This window comes from Leptodactylus fuscus, chromosome 6, assembly GCF_031893055.1.
Source record: "Leptodactylus fuscus isolate aLepFus1 chromosome 6, aLepFus1.hap2, whole genome shotgun sequence".
Taxonomy (NCBI): domain Eukaryota; kingdom Metazoa; phylum Chordata; class Amphibia; order Anura; family Leptodactylidae; genus Leptodactylus; species Leptodactylus fuscus.
The window spans coordinates 171,741,098-171,763,468 of NC_134270.1; the positions used below are offsets into that span (position 1 = coordinate 171,741,098).

The 22,371-nt window shown below is 45.7% G+C and overlaps 1 protein-coding gene across 1 annotated transcript in view; it reads left to right on the forward strand.

Annotated features, from left to right (window-relative positions):
* LOC142209016 (sulfotransferase 2B1-like) overlaps positions 1-22,045 on the forward strand; it is a 43,284-nt gene extending 21,239 nt beyond the window's left edge. Inside the window, exons 4-6 of the mRNA XM_075277951.1 lie at positions 7,552-7,646; positions 20,117-20,297; positions 21,866-22,045. Coding sequence (XP_075134052.1) covers positions 7,552-7,646; positions 20,117-20,297; positions 21,866-21,984 — 395 coding nt within the window. The 3' untranslated portion in view covers positions 21,985-22,045. The remainder of the gene's footprint in view (positions 1-7,551; positions 7,647-20,116; positions 20,298-21,865) is intronic.
* Positions 22,046-22,371: the final 326 nt, after the last annotated feature.

Here is a 22,371-nt window from a genome sequence, read left to right on the forward strand (position 1 = left end):
TATTAAAAATTGTGGGTGCACATAACCCCCATATATTCTTTGAATTCCCAGTGAGACAATGGAACTGTATAGCAGTAGCAAAAATTGTGGGTGCACGTCACCCCAATATATTCTTTGAATTCCCAGTCAGACAATGGCACTGTATACCAGTAGTAAAAATTGTGGGTGCACATAACCCCCATATATTCTTTGAATTCCCAGTCAGACAATGGCACTGTATACCAGTATTAAAAATTGTGGGTGCACATAACCCCCATATATTCTTTGAATTCCCAGTGAGACAAAGGAACTGTATAGCAGTATTAAAAATTGTGGGTGCACGTAACCCCCATATATTCTTTGAATTCCCAGTCAGACAATGGCACTGTATACCAGTATTAAAAATTGTGGGTGCACATAACCCCCATATATTCTTTGAATTCCCAGTGAGACAAAGGAACTGTATAGCAGTATTAAAAATTGTGGGTGCACGTAACCCCCATATATTCTTTGAATTCCCAGTCAGACAATGGCACTGTATAGCAGTATTAAAAATTGTGGGTGCACGTAACCCCCATATATTCTTTGAATTCCCAGTCAGACAATGGCACTGTATACCAGTATTAAAAATTGTGGGTGCACATAACCCCCATATATTCTTTGAATTCCCAGTCAGACAAAGGAACTGTATAGCAGTATTAAAAATGGTGGGTGCACATAACCCCCATATATTCTTTGAATTCCCAGTCAGACAATGGCACTGTATACCAGTATTAAAAATTGTGGGTGCACGTAACCCCCATATATTCTTTGAATTCCCAGTCAGACAATGGCACTATATACCAGTAGTAAAAATTGTGGGTGCACGTAACCCCCATATATTCTTTGAATTCCCAGTGAGACAAAGGAACTGTATAGCAGTATTAAAAATTGTGGGTGCACATAACCCCCATATATTCTTTGAATTCCCAGTGAGACAAAGGAACTGTATAGCAGTATTAAAAATTGTGGGTGCACGTAACCCCCATATATTCTTTGAATTCCCAGTCAGACAATGGCACTGTATACCAGTATTAAAAATTGTGGGTGCACATAACCCCCATATATTCTTTGAATTCCCAGTCAGACAATGGCACTATATACCAGTAGTAAAAATTGTGGGTGCACATAACCCCAATATATTCTTTGAATTCCCAGTCAGACAATGGCACTGTATACCAGTATTAAAAATTGTGGGTGCACATAACCCCCATATATTCTTTGAATTCCCAGTCAGACAATGGCACTGTATACCAGTATTAAAAATTGTGGGTGCACATAACCCCCATATATTCTTTGAATTCCCAGTGAGACAATGGAACTGTATAGCAGTAGCAAAAATTGTGGGTGCACGTCACCCCAATATATTCTTTGAATTCCCAGTCAGACAATGGCACTGTATACCAGTATTAAAAATTGTGGGTGCACATAACCCCCATATATTCTTTGAATTCCCAGTCAGACAATGGCACTGTATACCAGTATTAAAAATTGTGGGTGCACATAACCCCCATATATTCTTTGAATTCCCAGTCAGACAATGGCACTGTATACCAGTATTAAAAATTGTGGGTGCACATAACCCCCATATATTCTTTGAATTCCCAGTCAGACAATGGCACTGTATACCAGTAGTAAAAATTGTGGGTGCACATAACCCCAATATATTCTTTGAATTCCCAGTCAGACAATGGCACTATATACCAGTAGCAAAAATTGTGGGTGTATATAGCCCCAATTCTATTGCTAGGGGACTTGCAGGGTATTTCTGAGGTGAAGGTGGGGGGGCACACCATTGGAACGGGGATTTGGGGTGTATATATGGGGTATACGGGAATACACTGTCAGTGTGTTCCATTCAGGATCCTGGGAAAGCTGGGTTGCGGCGATTGAGCCCGTCAGTGCCACGTTACACTGACAAGCTTCTCCCTGGAATTGAAGTGATATGTAAGCCCAATATATTCTTTGAATTCCCAGTGAGACAATGGCACTATATGGCAGTAGCAAAAATAGTGGGTGTATATAGCCCCAATCCTATTGCTAGGGGACTTGCAGGGTATTTCTGGGGTGAAGGTGGGGGGGCACACCGTTGGAACGGGTATCGGGGGTATATATCGGGTATACGGGAATACACTGACAGTGTATTCCATTCAGGATCCTGGGAAAGCTGGGTTGCGGCGATTGAGCCCGTCAGTGCCACGTTACACTGACAAGCTTCTCCCTGGAATTTAGCTCTTATAAGAGCTGTTGTGGTTGTCTTCTCCTTCCTATCCTAGCCTGTCCCTGCCTACCCAGAATCTAAGCCCTAGCTAACTGGATGGAAACCTCCGTCCCCGGTGAATTGCAAGCTCAGAATGACGCGAACCTGGGCGGCGCTGTTCTTTTAAATTAGAGGTCACATGTTTTCGGCAGCCAATGGGTTTTGCCTACTTTTTTCAACGTCACCGGTGTCGTAGTTCCTGTCCCACCTACCCTGTGCTGTTATTGGAGCAAAAAAGGCGCCAGGGAAGGTGGGAGGGGAATCGAGTAATGGCGCACTTTACCACGCGGTGTTCGATTCGATTCGAACATGCCGAACAGCCTAATATCCGATCGAACATGAGTTCGATAGAACACTGTTCGCTCATCTCTAGTCAGGACCTTTTTCCCCTCTAGTGGTCAGAATCTGAACTGAAGTAGTATTTAGCCAGCTCACAGTAAAATGGCCAAATCCCCTACTCCAGAAGGACCAAGTCCTCACCAGTGACTCATACATGTACATACATATATATATACACAGCCAGGTCCTCACCAGTGACTCATACATGTACATACATATATATATACACAGCCAGGTCCTCACCAGTGACTCATACATGTACATACATATATATATATATATATATACACAGCCAGGTCCTCACCAGTGACTCATACATGTACATACATATATATATATATACACAGCCAGGTCCTCACCAGTGACTCATACATGTGTGTGTGTGTATATATATATATATATATATATATATATATACACACAGCCAGGTCCTCATACATGTGTGTGTATATATATATATATATATATATATATATATATATATATATATATATATACATACACATACACACAGCCAGGTCCTCACCAGTGACTCATACATGTACATACATATATATACACAGCCAGGTCCTCACCAGTCCAAATTCCAGAGAAGAGTCCAAATTTTTATGACCCCCCCTTGCAAGATATAGTAAATGAAATTCCCGGCACTCTAAGTATGCTTCCAAAGTGAAATTTTATTCCAACAAACGTTTCGGTCTACAAGACCTTCCTCAGTGTGTCGGTAGGAAGAAGGAGGTATAGGAAGCCAAACAAAATGGATAGGGAGTCCTGGTGGATGAGTGCCGAGCACCAGCCTAATCACCGAGTGACGGTTCATTATTCATAAGATATACGCCCCCTTGCAAGATACCCACAGGGGAGGGGATAACCCCTGTAAGTCTACCCCCGCACTACTAGCAGTTATTTCACCAATAGCCATATATTTCCTGTGCACCCCCAAACAAGCATTCTATATCTTTCTAGTGCACCCCCATAGTGTTAATAAGCACTCCACAGCTCAGAACACTCCAAACAAGTTTCACACAGCTCCCCATGTGTCTTTTATGGCCAAAGCCCAATGTGGTGGTAAAATGGCGGCAAAAACTGCAGCATATTCCAGAGTTTCTTTGTGCCTCTCATGCAAACCTAAGGCTTAGTTCAAACGTAAATAACGTGCGGCTTATTCTGGCACCGGAAAAAACACTTCCTAATTAGGAAGTGCTTTTTGAGACCTTGGCCCACTTTTTGTGGAGTGGTTTTTTTTTTTTTTTTTTGTAAAAACCGCTTCCAACAAGGCCAGGCGGTTTTCCCATCCCTTAAAAAAAGAACGGGCTGCAAGAAATGCATCGCGTTTTTACCGCACTTTTTTTTGTAAAAAAACGCGCGTTTTGTGCTTCCCATTCACTTCTATTGCTTTCTTCAGGTGGAAAACGCCTGAAGAAAGGTCATGTTGCTTTTTTTTTCATCTAGCGTAAAAAAAAACAACCAAGCCCTCTACATAGACTATCATTGTATGGAGGCGGATTATAACGTGGATTCTGCAGTCAAAATCCGCCTCCATGTTCCCGTGTGAACTAGCCCTAACACAGATATGAAAGATTCCTCCATTCTTCATGAGCCTCTTGTGCATCGCCAACCCCCCCCTTCCTGAATGTAACTTCAGTGCAAGGAGCACACACACAACCACCCCCCAGCTCTCCACGTGCCTCTCTACTATGCACCCCACATCTCTCCCCCCACAGTACACACTACACCCCACATTATACAATGCACCCCACATCTCTCAACCTCCACACTACAACACGCACCTGACAACTCCCATAGTACACCATGCACCCAAGATATCCCCCCCACAGTACTCCATGCACCCTACATCTCTCACCCCCACTACACAATGCACCCCAAATCTGCCCCCCACAGTACACTGTGCACCCCATCTCTCCCCATTAGACAATGCACCCCACATTATACAATACACCCCACATCTCTCCACCTCCACACTACAACATGCACCCTACAACTCTTACCCCATAGTACACCATGCACCTACATCTCTCAGCTCCACTACACAATGCAGCCTAGATCTATCCCCCAGATTTATCCTCCCCTCCACACCATGCACCCTACATCTCACCCACACTACACCCCACATCTTTCACATCCCCACAGTACACCAGGCACCTCACATCTCTGCATGTTCCTCCACTGCAATGGCATACAACTTTATTACATGTGCAAGGACCTTCCTGCAATCACAGACACGCCTACCCAGTAACAAGAATAGAGTCATGTGACTGTGACGTCATAAGGTCCTTGCTGAGTAGTGAAAGACCAGGCAGAAGAGCAGAGCAGGCACAGACACGTGACATGGTCAAGCTGGGTCACATGATGCCCCTCCATGTCACCAGCTCAGTGGTCAGAGAGCCGGCAGATCCAGGGAAGCGGGAGGCGTGGCCTCAAAAATAAAGGGACAGGTGCAGAATTAAAAATGAATGTCTATGAGAAAGTTTATTATTTATCTTTGGGCTACACATTACAGACTGTTAGTTAGAAAGTGGCCAACCCCTTTAATACCATTTTTTTGAACGGTATATAATGATATAGCATGCATAACACCATTACTGAATGATATATAACGGTGTATGGGTATATAGCTTACATAACACCATTGTCGAATGGTATATAATGGATGCAATATGCCAGTATTAAATGATATATACGGAAAGTTATAGCATGCTCAATACCATCTTGGAACGGTACATAACGATATAGCATGCATAACACCATTACTGAATGATATATAATGTGTGTATATATATATATATATATATATATATATATATATATATATATATATGTAGAGATATATGCATATATGTGTATATAGCTTGCATAACACCATTGTTGAATGGTATATAATGGTTGCATTACATCAGTATGGAATGGTATATAGGCATAGAGGTATAACATGCTTAACACCACTGCGGAGTGGTATATAATGATATAGCATACATAATGCCATTATTGAAGGGTATATTATGTGGTATATAGATAGGTGTAGATAACATGCATAACACCATTGGCAAATGGTATAAGGGATACAGTACATCAGTACTGAACAATATATACAGATAGAGATATAGCATGCTTAACACCATCATTGAATAGTATATGGTATGGAGATATATGCGGTTGTGTATATATATATATATATATATATATATATATATATATACTTATGTATATGGCACGCATAACGCCATTGTGGAATGGTACACATTGATCGGTGTTTATAGGACTAACGTCATTGTCGAATGGTATATGCCTATTGCGCAAGGACATAATATTCATTACAGGTTCCTGCTTATATCAGGGCAGATCTCTATTGATTGGAGAATAAAACCCCTTTCTGACAACAGTGCAAATGGCTACAGTCTTCTGCGGTTTATAATAGATCCGTCTGTTCTGATAATAGTGTATGTTATTATACAGACGGCCTGTTCTGATAATAGTGTATGTAGGTTACACTTTATGCCTGTTCGGATAAAGGGGTATGTTCATAGATATTGGGCAGGTCCGGATAATGGCCTATACACATTCTGCCTGTTCTGCAGCAGGGTCAGTGTCCAGATCTTTTCTACGGAGAGAAGGTTCTCATTCTATCCTTCCTGGATTCTGAGCAAATGATTATATCTATGGATCCTTATCCTATCAGTTCCAAAAAGAAATTCCACTCCTGAGGACAGGGATGAAGGATTCAAGGCCATTTGGTAAAGCCATGAACATTGAAGAGGATTCTTTAAGGCCGGTGCCAAAATTTTATGCCGGAGGCAGGGGCAGAGTTCCTCAGAGAGCAGGTTAGAGAACTACCTCCTTTTGCTCAAATCCCTCTTCTTCAAAAGAGAGGGAGTAGCAGGCCATGGACGTCAGAAGGGCAGTGGTCGCCTACCTGGAATCTACCTCCTCCGGGAGAAAGGATGTAAATTTATTAAATTTGTGGGTACAAAAATAAAGGTCATAAGGCTTCCAAAACTACCATTGCAGGGGGATTAATGTGCCAATCCTGCAGGCTCTCCTGTCAAAGACTCTACCAGAGCCAGGAAACATTGAAGCTCATTCAACTGGGGCAGCTTCCTCCTCTTGGGATGAGGGACGGGAGGCTTCCCTGGAACAGATATGCAGGGCTCCCACTTGGGCTAGTTCGCGGACCTTTGCTGAACACTACAGGTTAGGTTCAGTAAGTGAGTTAGCCTTTGGACATAAGGTCCTTTCGGCAAGTAATCCCGCCCTAGGAGTTGTAATCTGGTATATCTCCTTGTGTAGCCGTCATGGTGGATGTAATGGAAAACCGGAGTTAGAACTTACCGGTAACTCTGTTTCCATGTAATCCACCATGACGGCGTCTAATTACCCTCCCTAGTTAATATCTTTATGTAAGACAGCATACTGTAGTTTATATTTCGCACCTTTCCTTTGTAATTTGGTAAACACTGGTGAATGGTGGTGGGAGTGGTGTATTTAACAGAGTCTCTCAGTTCCTGTCCCTACAGCGGGTCAGAGGTCAACCTCCTTGTGTAGCCATCATGGTGGATTACATGGAAACAGAGTTACCGGTAAGTTTTTTTTTCAATTTTTTCACTGCCTCCATTGTCGTAGTTCTTGTCTCACCTCCCCTGCACAGTTATTGGTGCAAAAGTGCCAGGGAAGGTGGGAGGGGATACAAATTTTTAGTGCGTTTGCCTCGTGGTATTCGATTGTAATCGAATACCTCGAACGGCCTGATATTCGATCGAATATCAATTCAGTCGAACGCCGTTCACTCATCTCTAATAGCGTCCTTATGTTGACACTTTGGATATTCTTGTAAAATCCTATAATATTTGTAGATTATACAGGAAAAACTACTTTGTTAGCTTATTCCCTTTTAAGTAATCCGGGCCTTTGTCTTTCAGCTCTGTACGGGTCTTGGTTTGACCATGTAAAAGGCTGGATGCAAATGAAAGATGACGAAAGATTCTTCTTTATCACCTACGAGGAGCTTCTCCAGGTAATAATACTGCAGTACAGGGCGGCATGGAGAGCGGGTTGGGTCTCTGTGTACTGCATTCTGATCACTTAAACTGGTTTATATGGTTATCCCCTAAATATATGGCTGTACCAGTAAATTTAAAAAATTACCACTGACTATTGTTGGGCAAACCATTTCATTCTTTGACCCAAATATTTCAAATTGTTTGCTTTTTAATAGAGATGAGCGAACACTAAAATGTTCGAGGTTCGAAATTCGATTCGAACAGCCGCTCAATGTTCGTGTGTTCGAACGGGTTTCGAACCCAATTATAGTCTATGGGGAACAGATACTCGTTAAGGGGGAAACCCAAATCCGTGTCTGGAGGGTCACCAAGTCCACTATGACACCCCAGGAAATGATGCCAACACCTCTGGAATGACACTGGGACAGCAGGGGAAGCATGTCTGGGGGCATCTAACACACCAAAGACCCTCTATTACCCCAACATCACAGCCTAACAACTACACACTTTCCACATTCAAAAAAACCTCTATCAATGTGGGAAAATACCTGGAAACCTTCTTTACTCCCCAAATGGATGGACACAAACCCCAATTTAAGCTCAACAAACAGTAACAACCACCCCTTTAAATCACGTTCCCCATGACAACCACAAATGGAATAGGCAATGGGAATTCCAAAAGCCCTCACCCTTAACTGTCATTTTGAGTGTGTGTGTGTGTGTGTGTGTGTGTGTGTGTGTGTGTGTGAGATGTGGTAAGACCTTCCAAAATTCACTTTTCTAGCCCTTAACATGAGCCCTTCCAAACAAAGTTACATGACCTTAAGCTGAGCTACCAGCAGAGATTGAGGCCCTTGGCATGAGTAGAGCCTTGCACCAGCAGTGTTTTTGGCACTTAGGGTGAGTTGAGCCTTGTACCAGCGTGTGTCCCTTAACATCAGGCGGGCCCTAAGTTCTGCACTTTGCACAAAAGTTCCACATTAACTAGGCTGAATGGTACAAAGATTAGTAGGCCCGAGAACCAGGAACAGGTCTTGCAATGGCTGTCGGATAACGCTTAAAGCACATTGTCCACCAGCCAGTCAGCCTCTACCTCCTCTTACCCAACAGTCTTGTCCTCCTTCCACCCAAAATTCCCAATCTTCCCAGAACAATAACCCCAACTGTCCCTGCTCCCCAGAGCTGTTCTCCCTTCCTTTGACTGTACCGCAACCTGCCCCTCCATTTCGCGATTCCACGGACCTAACAGACGAGTATCTGTGTCCAGATGCTCAAACACTAGAGTCTCCTCCATTCCATCTCCGGTCGATTTGGTGGCGGATGACCAGCAACCCACCCTCATTGACGACGATGAGACGCAGTTGCTGTCAGGGCAGCCAGTTGACATGCGCATTGTGCAGGAGGAGGAGGCGAGACAGGAGTTGGAAGAGGAGGTGGTGGACGACGAGGACACCGACCCCACCTGGACAAGGCAGATGTCAAGCTGGGAAAGTAGTGTGGATGTTGAGGCAGGTGCAGCACCAAAAAGGGTAGCTAGAGGCAGAGACATGTCCAGAGGCAGAGGTCAGCTGCTTTGCCGAAGCCAGGCCAGACCCGGAATGTCCGAAGATGTTCCCTTTTGTACCCAGCCCAGAAAAACTCCCCCATCGAGGGCACGTTTCTTGAAGGTGTAGAGTTTTTTCAAGGAATGCGCCGAGGACAGATATAGTGTCGTCTACACAATTTGCCTCTCGAAATCGAGTAGGGGCCCTGAGAAGAGCAACCTGTCCACCACTTCAATGCACCGTCATTTGGAATCCAAGCAATGGAATCAGTGGCAGGCAGCAACGGCAGGACAAACGTCGCCCACCGTTCATGCCACTGCCTCTGCTCACAGTGCTGGCGATGCACTCCAGAGGACGAGCCAGGACATCACTTCATCTGCCTCCGCCACTTTGTTGACTTCTCCCTCATCCTCCCCTGTTTCTGTCTTATCTCCTTCTCCTGCACCATCAAAGGCACCATCAGGCGCTTCTTTACAACAACCCACCATCTCTCAGACATTGGAGCGCCGGCAGAAATACACCGCTAACCACCCACCCACGCAAGCCTAGAACGCCAACATCGCTAAACTGCTGGCCCAGGAGAGGTTGGCGTTCCGGCTTGTTGAAACTCCCGCCTTCCCGGACCTGATGGCAACTGTGGCACCTCACTATGCCGTCCCTAGCCGTCTCAACTTCTCCCGGTGTGGCGTCCCCGCCTTGCACCAGCATGTGTCACTCAACATCAGGTGGGCCCTTAGTTCCGCGCTTTGCTGCAAGGTCCACTTGACCACCGACACTTGGACAAGCGCCTGTGGTCAGGGATGCTGCTTATCTTTGAGGACAGGCAGGGTGAATGTGGTGGAGTCTGGTCCCGGGGTGCAAACTGAGGTACCCTATCTCCTCTCCCAGGCCAAAATTCATGGCAGGAGTAGACTGAAACCCTACGACGCTGCAACCTCCACCACAGCTACTAGCGGCAAACGCTAAAACACTGGTGTGGGGAGACGTCAGCAGGCGGTGCTGAAGCTCATCAGCTTGGGGGACAGACAGCACAGTGCCTCCGAGGTCAGGGATGCCATCCTGGCTGAGATGGCATTTTTTTTTCCCTGCTACACCTGGGCCTGGCATTTTTACGCCTGTGATAATGGCTGGAACCTGGTAGCGGCTCTGGAGCTTGCCAGCCTCCAACACGTTCCATGTTTGGCCCACGTCTAACCTAGTGGTGCAAAGTTTTTTGAAAACATACCCAAATGTACCGAAGCTACTGTTGAAAATGCGGCGCTTGTGCGCCCACTTTTGCAAGTGCACAGGAGTCGCTGCTAGCCTAAAAACACTCTAGTAAGGCCTACATCTGTCCAAACACAGGCTGTTGTCCGTCATTCACACACGCTGAAACCCTACAATACCATATCTTGAGCAGGGTGTGTGAGCTGCACAGACCTTTGATGGAGTTCCATCTACAAAACCCAAAGGTTCCTCAAAGTCAGCTCCCAAAGTTCCTGCACCATGAGTTACCAGGGGTGGCAGAGTTATGGCTAGGGGCAGAGGCATGGATAGGGATGATGTCTAGGGGCAAAAGCAGTGTGGATGTGGAGGCAAGCTAAGCAGGAAAAACTGGGGGTACAAGCTAAGGAATGGACTGGGGTGATGTCTAGGGGCAAAAGCAGTGTGGATGTGGAGGCAAGCTAAGCAGGAAAAACTGGGGGTACAAGCTAAGGCATGGACTAGGGTGATGTCTAGGGGCAAAAGCAGTGTGGATGTGGAGGCAAGCTAAGCAGGAAAAACTGGGGGTACAAGCTAAGGCATGGACTGGGGTGATGTCTAGGGGCAAAAGCAGTGTGGATGTGGAGGCAAGCAAAGCAGGGAAAATGGTGGCTAGAGGCAAAGGGATGTCCATAGGCAGCAAGGGCAAAGATGCAAAACTCTCCCCTGTTTCAAGAATTTTCCTGACTTGTCTCCCCACAAAACATTCCTGGGAGGAGGGCTGAAACACCACCCTCCTCCTCCTCCGCTGTTAGATTGACCCCAGCTACGAGCTGAAAACGCTGCAACACTGGTGTGGGGAGACGTCAGCAGGCTGGGCTGAAGCTCATCAGCTTGGGAGACGGACAGCACACTGCCTCTGAGGTCAGGGATGCCATCCTGGATGAGATGGCAATTTGTTTATCCCCGCTGCCCCTGGGGCCAGGCTTTTTTGTCTTGTTGGAGGGCTCTGGAGCTTGCCAGCCTCCAACACGTTCCATGCCTGGCCCACGTGTTCAATGTAGTGGTGCAATGATTTTTAAAAACATACCCCAAATTAGCTGAGCTAAGGGTGAAAGTGCGGCACTTGGACACCCACTTTCCCAAGTCTACAGTACCTGGAGCTAGCCGCAATACACTCCAGCAAGGCCTACATCTGCATGAAGCACCTACTGTTGTGCGAGGTCACCACACGCTCTAACCCTAGATACCGTATGTTCAGCAGGGTGTGTGAGCAGCAGAGACCTTTGATGGAGTACTAGCTACAAAACCCAAGGGTTCCTCAGAGTCAGCTCCCTCACTTTCTGCACCATGAGTTTCCATGGGTGGCAGACTTATGGCTAGAGGCACAGGCATGGATAGGGGTGATGTGTAGGGGCAAAAGCAGTGTGGATGTGGAGGCAAGCTAAGCCGCAAAAACTGGGGGTACAAGCAGCCGGTGGCATCATCACTGACAAGCACAGCTGTCTGTCAGCTGACAGGCTGACTTTCACCAAAATGAACAGACAATGGATAGACTCATCATATACATGTCAGTTACATGACAAATTTAGTGCAATTTGCAAGTCCAAGATGGGTTGGAGATCTGCGGAGAGGAATCTCACCACCTCTTGCGGGTGCCATCATTTGGAAGGCAAGCCCTGGGCTCAGTGGGTGAGAGCAAGCGCAGGATAATCGTCGTTTGGCCTGGCGGCCACTGCCTCTTCCACTGTTGACAGGGCTGGCGCTGCAGTCCAGACCAGCAGCCAGGACACCTCCACATCTGCCTCTGACACTTTGGGGAGTTCACCCTTATCCTCACCTTTTCCTGCCATTTCTCCTTTTGCCCGTGCCATCATGTGCCTCTTCCCAGCAACTCCCCATCTCCCAGGCCTTTCATTTCATGCTAAAGTACAGCGCAACCCACCCACATGCCCAAGGCTTCAACGGCCTCATCTCAAGAAATCTGGCCCAGGAGATGTTGGAATCCCGGCTGGGGGACACTCTGCCCTTTTTGGGCAGAGTGTCTACTGCACCACCGCACTGTGCCGTCCACACCAGCACTTTCCCCCAAACATGAGGCGGTCCCTAAATTCAGCGCTTAGCCCTAAAGTTCCACGTGACCAGTTACGAATGGACAAGTGCATGCGGACAGGGACGCTACCTTTCAATTTGGGCACAGTGGTTGAATGTAGTTGAGGCGTGGACCGGGTCGCAAAATGTGGTGGCCTGACTTGTCTCCCCACACAACATTCCTGGGAGGAGGGCTGAAACACCACCCTCCTCCGCTGTTAAATTGACCCCAGCTACGAGCTGGAAACGCTGCAACACTGGTGTGGGGAGACGTCAGCGGGCCGTGCTGAAGCTCATCAGCTTGGGGGCCAGACAGCACACTGCCTACAAAGTGAGTCATGCCATCCTCGATGAGACGGCAATGTGGTTTTTGCCACTGCACCTGGGCCCAGGCATGTTGTCATGTGTGATAATGGCCGTAACCTGGGATTGGCTCTGTAGCTTGGCAGCCTGCAACATATTCCATGCCTGGGCCACGTTTTTAACTCATTGCTGCTAATCTTTTGAAAAAGGTACCCCAATGTTCCTGAGCTACTGGTGAAAGTGTGGCGCTTGTGCGGATAGTTTTTAAAGTCTATAGTTGCCGCTGCTAGCCTCTATGCACTCCTACAACGCCTGTACCTGCTGGAACAACGGCTGTTGTGCGACGTCTCCACACTGCTGGCACTAAACATATCATGTGTTGAGCAGAGTGTGTGAGCAGCACAGACCTTTGATGTAGTTCCAACTCCAAAACCCTCGGGTTCGTCAAAGTCAACTCCCTCAGTTGCTCAACCATGAGTGGCCATGGGTGGCAGACTTATGTGAAATCCCATCCATTGCACTGGACACGAAACATTAGCATGCGCTCAGCACAACTTCGGATATGGCAGCTGCGTTAAGCAGGGTGCAGGGTACAACACAGACCAGGCCCGAGCACCAGGAACAGGTGTTAGAAATACTGCAGCATCCGCCATTTCCTTCCAATTTTGGGGTTTTGGACCCGCCACCGACTTGTCTGGACCTAAGTGGGGATCATGAGACACAGTTGCCATCAGGACAAGCTGTGGTCATGTGCGGTTTGCAGTAAGGGGCCAGTGCGCAATTGGAAGAGGAGTTGGTGGATGATGAGGCCACCGACCCCACATGGACAGGGGTGATGTCTAGGGGCTAAAGCAGTGTAAATGTAGAGGGAAGCTAAATCAACAAAAAACCTGGGTAGAAGCAAAGGCATAAACTGGGGTGATGTTTAGGGACTAAAGCAGTGTAGATGTGGAGGGAAGCTAATTCAACAAAAAAAACAGGGTAGAAACAAAGGCATAAACTGGGGTGATGTTTAGGGGTGAAAGCAGTGTAGATGTGGAGGGAAGCTAAGCAGCAAAAACAGTGGGTAGAAGCAAAGGCATGCAAAACTCTACCCTGTTGGAAGACTTATTCCTAGGTCTGGAACACGTTAATGGCCCCCCTGGACAAATTACTGCCACTCAGGGGCCTAGTGTCACCAGGAGGGACAAGTATAGGCGCATGTTGTGGGAATACCTGGCCGACACCAGCTCTGTCCTCTCCGATCCCTCTGTGCTCTACAGCCTACACTTATTTTCTCATCTTTTTTTCTGCACTGCACATCTCTTGCTTGCTTCCTTTGGGATCTTACAAGTGGTGGTCCACTTCCAAAGATGGTAATTTCACTAGACAGTGTAACGGGAGTAGCTGAGGGATCGCTGTCTTAACCACTTTTTGGCACAAAATTAACTTCCAAAGCCAAATATGGTGCAAGTATATGATGCAAGGACACCTACACACCTATCTCTGACACATTGGGGAGTTCACCCTCATGCGCCCTTTTGGCCTGCACCATCATGCGCCTCTTCCCAGCCACTCCACATTTCCCAAGCTTTTCATTGCAGGCAGAAGTACAACACAACCCACCCCCATGCCCAAGCCTTTAACAGCCTCATCGATAAACTGCTGGCCCTGGAGATGTTGGTGTTTGTTTATGCTTCTGGAGACCCAGGCCTTCCGTCAGCAGATGGCAGCTGGGGCACCTCCCTATGCTGGGCCTAGCCGTTACTACTTCTCTTGGTGTGCTGTCCCTGCCTTGCGCCTGCATGTGTCCCATAACATCAGTCGGGCCCAGAGCTCTGCGCTTTGCTGCAAGGTCCACTTGACCACCGACACATTGACAAGCGCCTGTGGTCAGGGATGCTGCAGTGCTTATCTTTAATGGCAGGCAGGGTGAATGTGGTGGAGTCTGTTCCCCGGGTGCAAATTGGGGTGGCCTATCTCCTCTCCCAGGCCAAAATTCATGGCAGGAGTAGACTGAAACCCTACGATGCTGCAACCTCCACCCCAGCTACTAGCGGAAAACACTGTAACACTGGCATGGGGAGATGTCAGCAGGCCGTGCTGAAACTGATCAGCTTGGGGGACAGACAGCACAGTGCCTCCGAGGTCAGGGATGCCATCCTGGCTGAGATGGCATTTTTTTTTCCCTGCTACACCTGGGGCCTGGCATTTTTGCGCCTGTGATAATGGCTGGAACCTGGTAGCAGATCTGGAGCTTGCCAGACTCAAACACGGTCCACGCATGGCCCACGTTTTCCAACTTGTTGGTGCCATGTTTCTTTGAAACCTACACCATTGTGCCTGATATACAGGTCAAAGTGGGGCCATTTTCATAAGTGAGAACTAGCCTCTGCTAGGCAGAAAACATTCAGAGCACACTCCTCTCATCTTCGCACCGTTGGCTGGCGGAGGAAGACGAGGGGGTTGGAGTGGCATCTGATGTCCCTGTCCCACACTAGGCTAGAGGGTGCACTTCAGTGCATCCCATTGCTTCACCACAAATGGTGTGAAGGGGAGTGGAAAATGGAGGAAATGGAGAGTGACCCTTACAGTTGGGGCCAGCAAAGGCATGCCAAGTAACACACTGGCACACATGGCTGACTTCATCTTGGGTTGCTTTTCAACACATATTTCACATCATGAAGAACAAATAATACTGGATTTTTACAAGCCTCGAACCCCGGTTTAGGTCTAATGTCTGTTCCTTTCTTATATTAGGGGAGAGGGAAAAAAATTACTTCAGTGATACGTTTAGCGTACATAGACTGACTATTAATGTATATCCCACTTAGTGTTGTTAGGGTTACACACCGTCACAACCTGGCTAAAGCTTCTATAGCTGTTAATAAAGTCAACATAACTTTACGGTATCCAAAAAGACAGCTGGTACCGACAGAGAGCAAGACAAATGTCAACCAAAGCTGTGAGCGCTGAACACCCACAGTGACTTTGGCGTCATCATCATTATAAGGGAGCGGGTGGTAATAAATAACTTGGCAGTGCCTAAAACCCAAAAAGCTTATACAACTATATTTACATTAAGATACACAAATGACACTTTTCAGTAGCATGTCATGAGACAAGCTGATAAGCTCTTCCTTTGTGCAGTGCTATTTGAAAGTTAAACGCTGCCTTTATTTTAATTCTGGAGAAGGTGCAGACATTAGATTTAGAACATGTTGTCTTCATTGTCCAAATCCTCTATATAGGTAACGTGTTTTTCGGGCCGAGCTGTCTGGGAACGAGCTGGTGCAGCACTGACAACCTGGGTGAATATGGCAAGAGCCTGAGATGTAGGGTGAATGAATCCCCAAATTATTTGTGGAATTCCCAGTGAGACAATGGCACTGTATACCAGTAGCAAAAATTGTGGGTGCACATAACCCCAATATATTCTTTGAATTCCCAGTGAGACACTGGCACTGTATAACAGTAGCAAAAATTGTGGGTGCACGTAACCCCCATATATTCTTTGAATTCCCAGTCAGACAATGGCACTATATAGCAGTAGCAAAAATTGTGGGTGCGCATAACCCCAATATATTCTTTGAATTCCCAGTGAGACAATGGCACTGTATAGCAGTAGCAAAAATTGTGGGTGCACGTAACCCCAATATATTCTTTGAATTACCAGTCAGAAACTGGCACTATATAGCAGTAGCAAAAATTGTGGGTGCACATAACCCCAATATATTCTTTGAATTCCCAGTGAGACAATGGCACTGTATAGCAGTAGCAAAAATTGTGGGTGCACGTAACCCCCATATATTCTTTGAATTCCCAGTCAGACAATGGCACTATATACCAGTAGCAAAAATTGTGGGTGCACATAACCCCAATTCTATTGCTAGGGGACTTGCAGGGTATTTCTGAGGTGAAGGTGGGGGGGCACACCGTTGGAATGGGGATTTGGGGTGTATATATGGGGTATACGGGAATACACTGTCAGTGTGTTCCATTCAGGATCCTGGGAAAGCTGGGTTGCGGCGATTGAGCCCGTCAGTGCCACGTTACACTGACAAGCTTCTCCCTGGAATTGAAGTGATATGTAACCCCAATATATTCTTTGAATTCCCAGTCAGACAATGGCACTATATGGCAGTAGCAAAAATAGTGGGTGTATATAGCCCCAATTCTATTGCTAGGGGACTTGCAGGGTATTTCTGGGGTGAAGGTGGGGGGGCACACTGTTGGAACGGGTATCGGGGGTATATATCGGGTATACGGGAATACACTGTCAGTGTATTCCATTCAGGATCCTGGGAAAGCTGGGTTGCGGCGATTGAGCCCGTCAGTGCCACGTTACACTGACAAGCTTCTCCCTGGAATTTAGCTCTTATAAGAGCTGTTGGTTGTCTTCTCCTTCCTATCCTAGCCTGTCCCTGCCTACCCAGAATCTAACCCCTAGCTAACTGGACGGAAACCTCCGTCCTCGGTGAATTGCAAGCTCAGAATGACGCGAAGCTAGGCGGCGCTGTTCTTTTAAATTAGAGGTCACATGTTTTCGGCAGCCAATGGGTTTTGCCTACTTTTTTCAACGTCACCGGTGTCGTAGTTCCTGTCCCAGGGGAATCAAGTAATGGCGCACTTTACCACGCGGTGTTCGATTCGATTCGAACATGCCGAACAGCCTAATATCCGATCGAACATGAGTTCGATAGAACACTGTTCGCTCATCTCTAGTTTTTAACAAAACTGAACAAAAAGTGTTTTTTTTTTTTTTTTTTTTAACTAAAAAATGGATGACCTATTATAAAGATAGATCACTATTAGAGATGAGCAAACAGCGTTCAATCGAGTACATGTTCATCGGACATCACGTTGTTCGCAATGTTCGATTCCATACGAACACCGCATTGAAAATGCACTTACAGTTCGATTCCCCTCCCACAGGAACTATGACAGTGAAAAAACTAGGGAAAAGCCATTGGCTGCCAAGGACGTGACCTCAGATTCAAATGAACAGGCGGCATCAGCTCCGATTCATTCTGTGCTTGCACTTAGGTAGAGACAGACATCTGCTGAGGGCCAGTTAGGTTTTAGATTCTGCTAGGCAGGAATAGCAAAGAAGAAGAACCACAACAGCTCTTCTAAGAGCGACACTAAAGGGAGAAGCTGAAACGAGCTCGGCACAGTGTCTACCCACAAGTGCTAAAGTGGGATTCACAGCAATTAAGCCAGGCTGTATCTGTGCAACCCAGCTTGTGGGGATAATACCCCGCGGTGGGGATAATACTAAGTGGGAAACACTGAAATTTTATGCCCATATACTCTTAATCCAGGGTTCAACAGTGTGTTCCCCCCTTCCCCCCTCCTGAAACTAAGGGGTATACACTGAAATTTTCAGCACATATACACTATATACGCTTCATCCAGGTTTTCACGGTGTGTACCCATAAAAAAATCAGTGGGATATACATTCTAATTCTCAGGCTATAGACGCTTCATCCGGGTTGTCACAGTGTGTACCCACCAAACCATCAAAACCATCTAAAAATGCACAAGGCTACCGGTAAGGAACGTGGGCGAGGCCGGGGGTGTGGGAATGCTGCTGGGGAGCAAGGTCGCGGTGAAGCCACAGCACATTCCGTGCCTAATCCACAGTGGCAGCAAGCATTGTGCTTCTCCACAGTCCCCGGCTTGCTGGCCACATTAAGTAGGGTGCAGGGCACAAACCTAACTAGGCCCGAGCACCAGGAACATGTTACAATGGCTTCAGGATTAGAGGTTGGGGATTTTACCTCTGTTTATATCTAGAGATGAGCGAGTAGTACTCGATCGAGTAGGTATTCAATCGAATACTACGGTATTTGAAATACTCGTACTCGATCGAGTACCACTTGCTATTCGAATGGAAAAGTTTGATGCAGAACCAGCATTGATTGGCCGAATGCTATACAGTCGGCCAATTAATGCTGGTTCTTCTCCTACCTTTAGAAGTCTTCTCCGTGCAGCTTCCCCGCGGCGTCTTCCGGCTCTGAATTCACTCTGCCAGGCATCAGGCCTGGGCAGAGCCAACTGCGCATGCCCACTTGTAGTGCGGACATGTGCAGTCGGCTCTGCCCAGGCCCAATGCCTGACAGAGTGAATTCAGAGCCGGAAGACTTCTTGGAGGATCCAGCCTGACCCTCACTCATGGACTTGGTAAGTATAATTTGATCAAACGTGGCCTACCCCTGAAACAAGCATTTCCCCCCATAGACTATAATAGGGTTCGATATTTGATTTCAGTAGTCGAATATTGAGGGGCTACTCGAAACGAATATCGAACCTCGGACATTTTACTGTTCACTCATCTCTATTTATATCTATGTATTGTCCATCAGTGCAAACCCCTTATGTGTGTATGATTATACTTATAGTGTAGGGGTGTCTTATAAATCTAGATTTTCTTGTCACTATATATGGATAACATATATATATTCCTTATACACATAACACACCCTTGTGTATCAAGATAGAAGTATATATGTCAGCAGTTGTATATAGTTAACTTTATATGCTCCATTCACATGAATATTGTAACTCATGATATTTAAGAGGCACCCAATGCTCACCAATAAAAGATACAACATAAGGATGGAGCGAAAGAGGGACCGTCCTCCTTGTGGAAGATGAAAGGAAAACCGCGCTCGCCCAGGTACAATGAAAAGACTTTATTTTGCACAACGCGTTTCGAGCATACTGCTCTTTCTCAAGTGCATATGATCAACCTTAAAATTAACAACAACATCCAGAACAACAATAAATACTTCAAAATTTAGACAAATAGTTAAAATATCCAGTTATACAAAGGCTAAGGATATCATGATAAGGTCCAGTAAGTTGCTACACTTATGGACTAAGCTAAGAGAATTCTAACAGTCTCATTAGATGTGTGAATAATCACATAGAATAGAACTGCTAAATGAAATAAATCTTTCGCTTCATTGCCTTGACGTCTTGCAGGCGTTCTTTCCAGCGGCTGCCCGTGTCCCTATTGCTTCCAATATTATACGTCATAGAGTTGTTGTGTCACACACAACTCTTCCAGGTGAGCGGACAAATTTTTTGCTTACCTACTTTTTACCCATCATTTCTACACATTGGTCGGCTCGGTGCCCCTCTCTCTCAACATAAGGATGGAGGCTCCAAAACACTGAGGACCTTTTGCTCATACATCCACCATACAGAAGTGGGTTCGCTGGTTAGTGTTACAGTTGCCTAAATATAAGATCTCTATAAGGCGCCATGTTGTATCTGACTGATAAGAGAAAACTTGTCTCATTACTTGTCTCTCGGGCTAGAACTGTGATGTGAGTTATACATTATATACACATCTACATACATCTCATATTTTTCAGGATCTCCGTGGCAGTGTGGTAAGAATCTGTAAATTTTTGGGGCAGGAGTTGGATGACGCCCAGATTGACTCGGTTGTTAAACATTCAACCTTTAAAACCATGAAGGAAAACCCAATGTCAAATTGGAGTCAAATACCCTCTGAAGTGTTGGACCAATCTAAAGGCGCCTTCATGCGTAAAGGTAATTCTGTTTGTCTAAGCCATCGCTATTGGGTTATATAATCGGCCATGTACACTCCAGCTTTTACACCTCTTGTAAACTTTCTCAGAAAATGACTCAGAATTTCTATCATTTTTATGGTTTATGGTCTTAGCAGTCGCAATAGACACAGGAAAGTTCCAGAACGCAGTCTAAACAGAATATACCACTGGAAATAATCGGGAAGCATAAAAATATTTGACACCAAAGCCCCACGTATCAGGCCATAGCAAGAAAGCACCACAGGAAAAATGGTGATGGCAGTGCTTTCCCCGCATTGGTTTGTAGGGGAGACCTCTTTCTGCTTCTTTCATTCCTATGCTGAAACTGCCGATGTTTCTGTAGGTATAATTTACATGCTGCAATTTCCAAAAGTGTAACATTTTTGGAAAGTGCAGCATGTCCGCTATGTGTATTTTCCCATAATGTTTGGATGAAATTCACTAGAATCCCATCCGCGTTTGCAGAGACTGTAAAACGCCCACGAGGCTTCTGCCTTGGTCAAACCATGGCGTTTGCACCACATGGGCCCCCGCCTAATAGATGTAATTCTGTAGGGACATAAAACTTACTGATATATGTTCTTTACCCAGGGTTGTGTTGGCATAAATATTTGTATTACAGTGCCCACCACTGATCGTGGCATTAAGGCCCCCAACGTTCAGTGGCCAAGCTGACTGAGGTGCCATTTTCTGGGCAGTGCATTGGTGCCACAATGATGGGGACTATCTCTAGCCCCAAGTACAAGATCCGGGACCAGCGTTCCATTGTCATAACAATCTTGAGCCTATTGAAGACTCCAAGGCTTGTCTGGCACACGTTTGTATTGTGCAGCCTAAAATACAGCAAAAAAAGAAACCTTATGCATTCCCATATATGGTAACATCTAAGAGTTACGAGGGTCAGATTTTTTTTTTTTTTTTGGAAATTTGGGATTTTTTAAGGGGTTCACATGTAATCTTTATAAAGTGGTATCCAGAATCTTACCAACCTATAAAATACAGATGACATGTCATTTTGACTGTACAGTGAACGCCATGAAAACAAAGACTGTAAGTTGCACAAACACAGTTTTTCTCCAATTCTACCCCATACTGAATTTTTCCAACTTCCCAGGACATCACACAGAATATTATATGGGGATATTATAGTGTTTAATTTGACCCGCAAACATTAAACCCTCCTATAGCTCTGTGAGCATAAACATTAATAAATAAGTTATGGGGTTTGGAAGGCGAGGAGTGAAAAGCAAAAATTAAAACTTGCAAAATTCCTGTGACAGGAAGGGGTTAAGAGGTATCCCAATACTTTTATCCATATAGTATAGACTGGAGACCTGAGTCATGTCAATATATAAGAAAAATACTGGGAGACAAGAAAGAAACAAACCTGTTGCAGAAGCCGATTGTGTAAGAGTCTCCTGAGATGACACTTGTGTCTCCTGATGTCTATTATTACTATTGCACTCTTGATGGTCTTCCCCTCCCCCATCTAGACAACTAGACATAGACTCCACAATAATGTATTTTTCCATATTTTGTTCCTTACAGGAATATCTGGAGACTGGAAGAATCATTTTACTGTTGCACAGAGCGAGTACTTTGATAAAATCTACCAAGAGAAGATGAAGGACTTCAATATGAGCTTTTTCTGGGAACAATCTTCCTAAAGTTCTGGCCTCATTTTGTATTACATTCAGGAAGTGGTTGATGGATAGAACAACATGTCTTACCAAGGGTTGTCAGAGATTCCTGCAGTCACTGACCATCCAATACAATACTATGGCTGGGAAATTACATGTATTATATCCAAAAAGCCCCAAAGGGCAGATGGCCGCTCTGCTATTGTCCTGGGGTTTGTCCCATATTAGAAAATGGTTTAGTCTGTATTTGTATTAAATGTTGAATATTCTTCCAAATAAAACAGCGAATACATGATCAGAAATGGAGGTTTTATCTTTTGTTATTCCTGAATGGCGACAAATTCCTCAAGAGTGTCAAATAAGTATCGCCCTGTGTGTACACTGACAAGGAGGAGGCAGTGGCATCTTCTCACT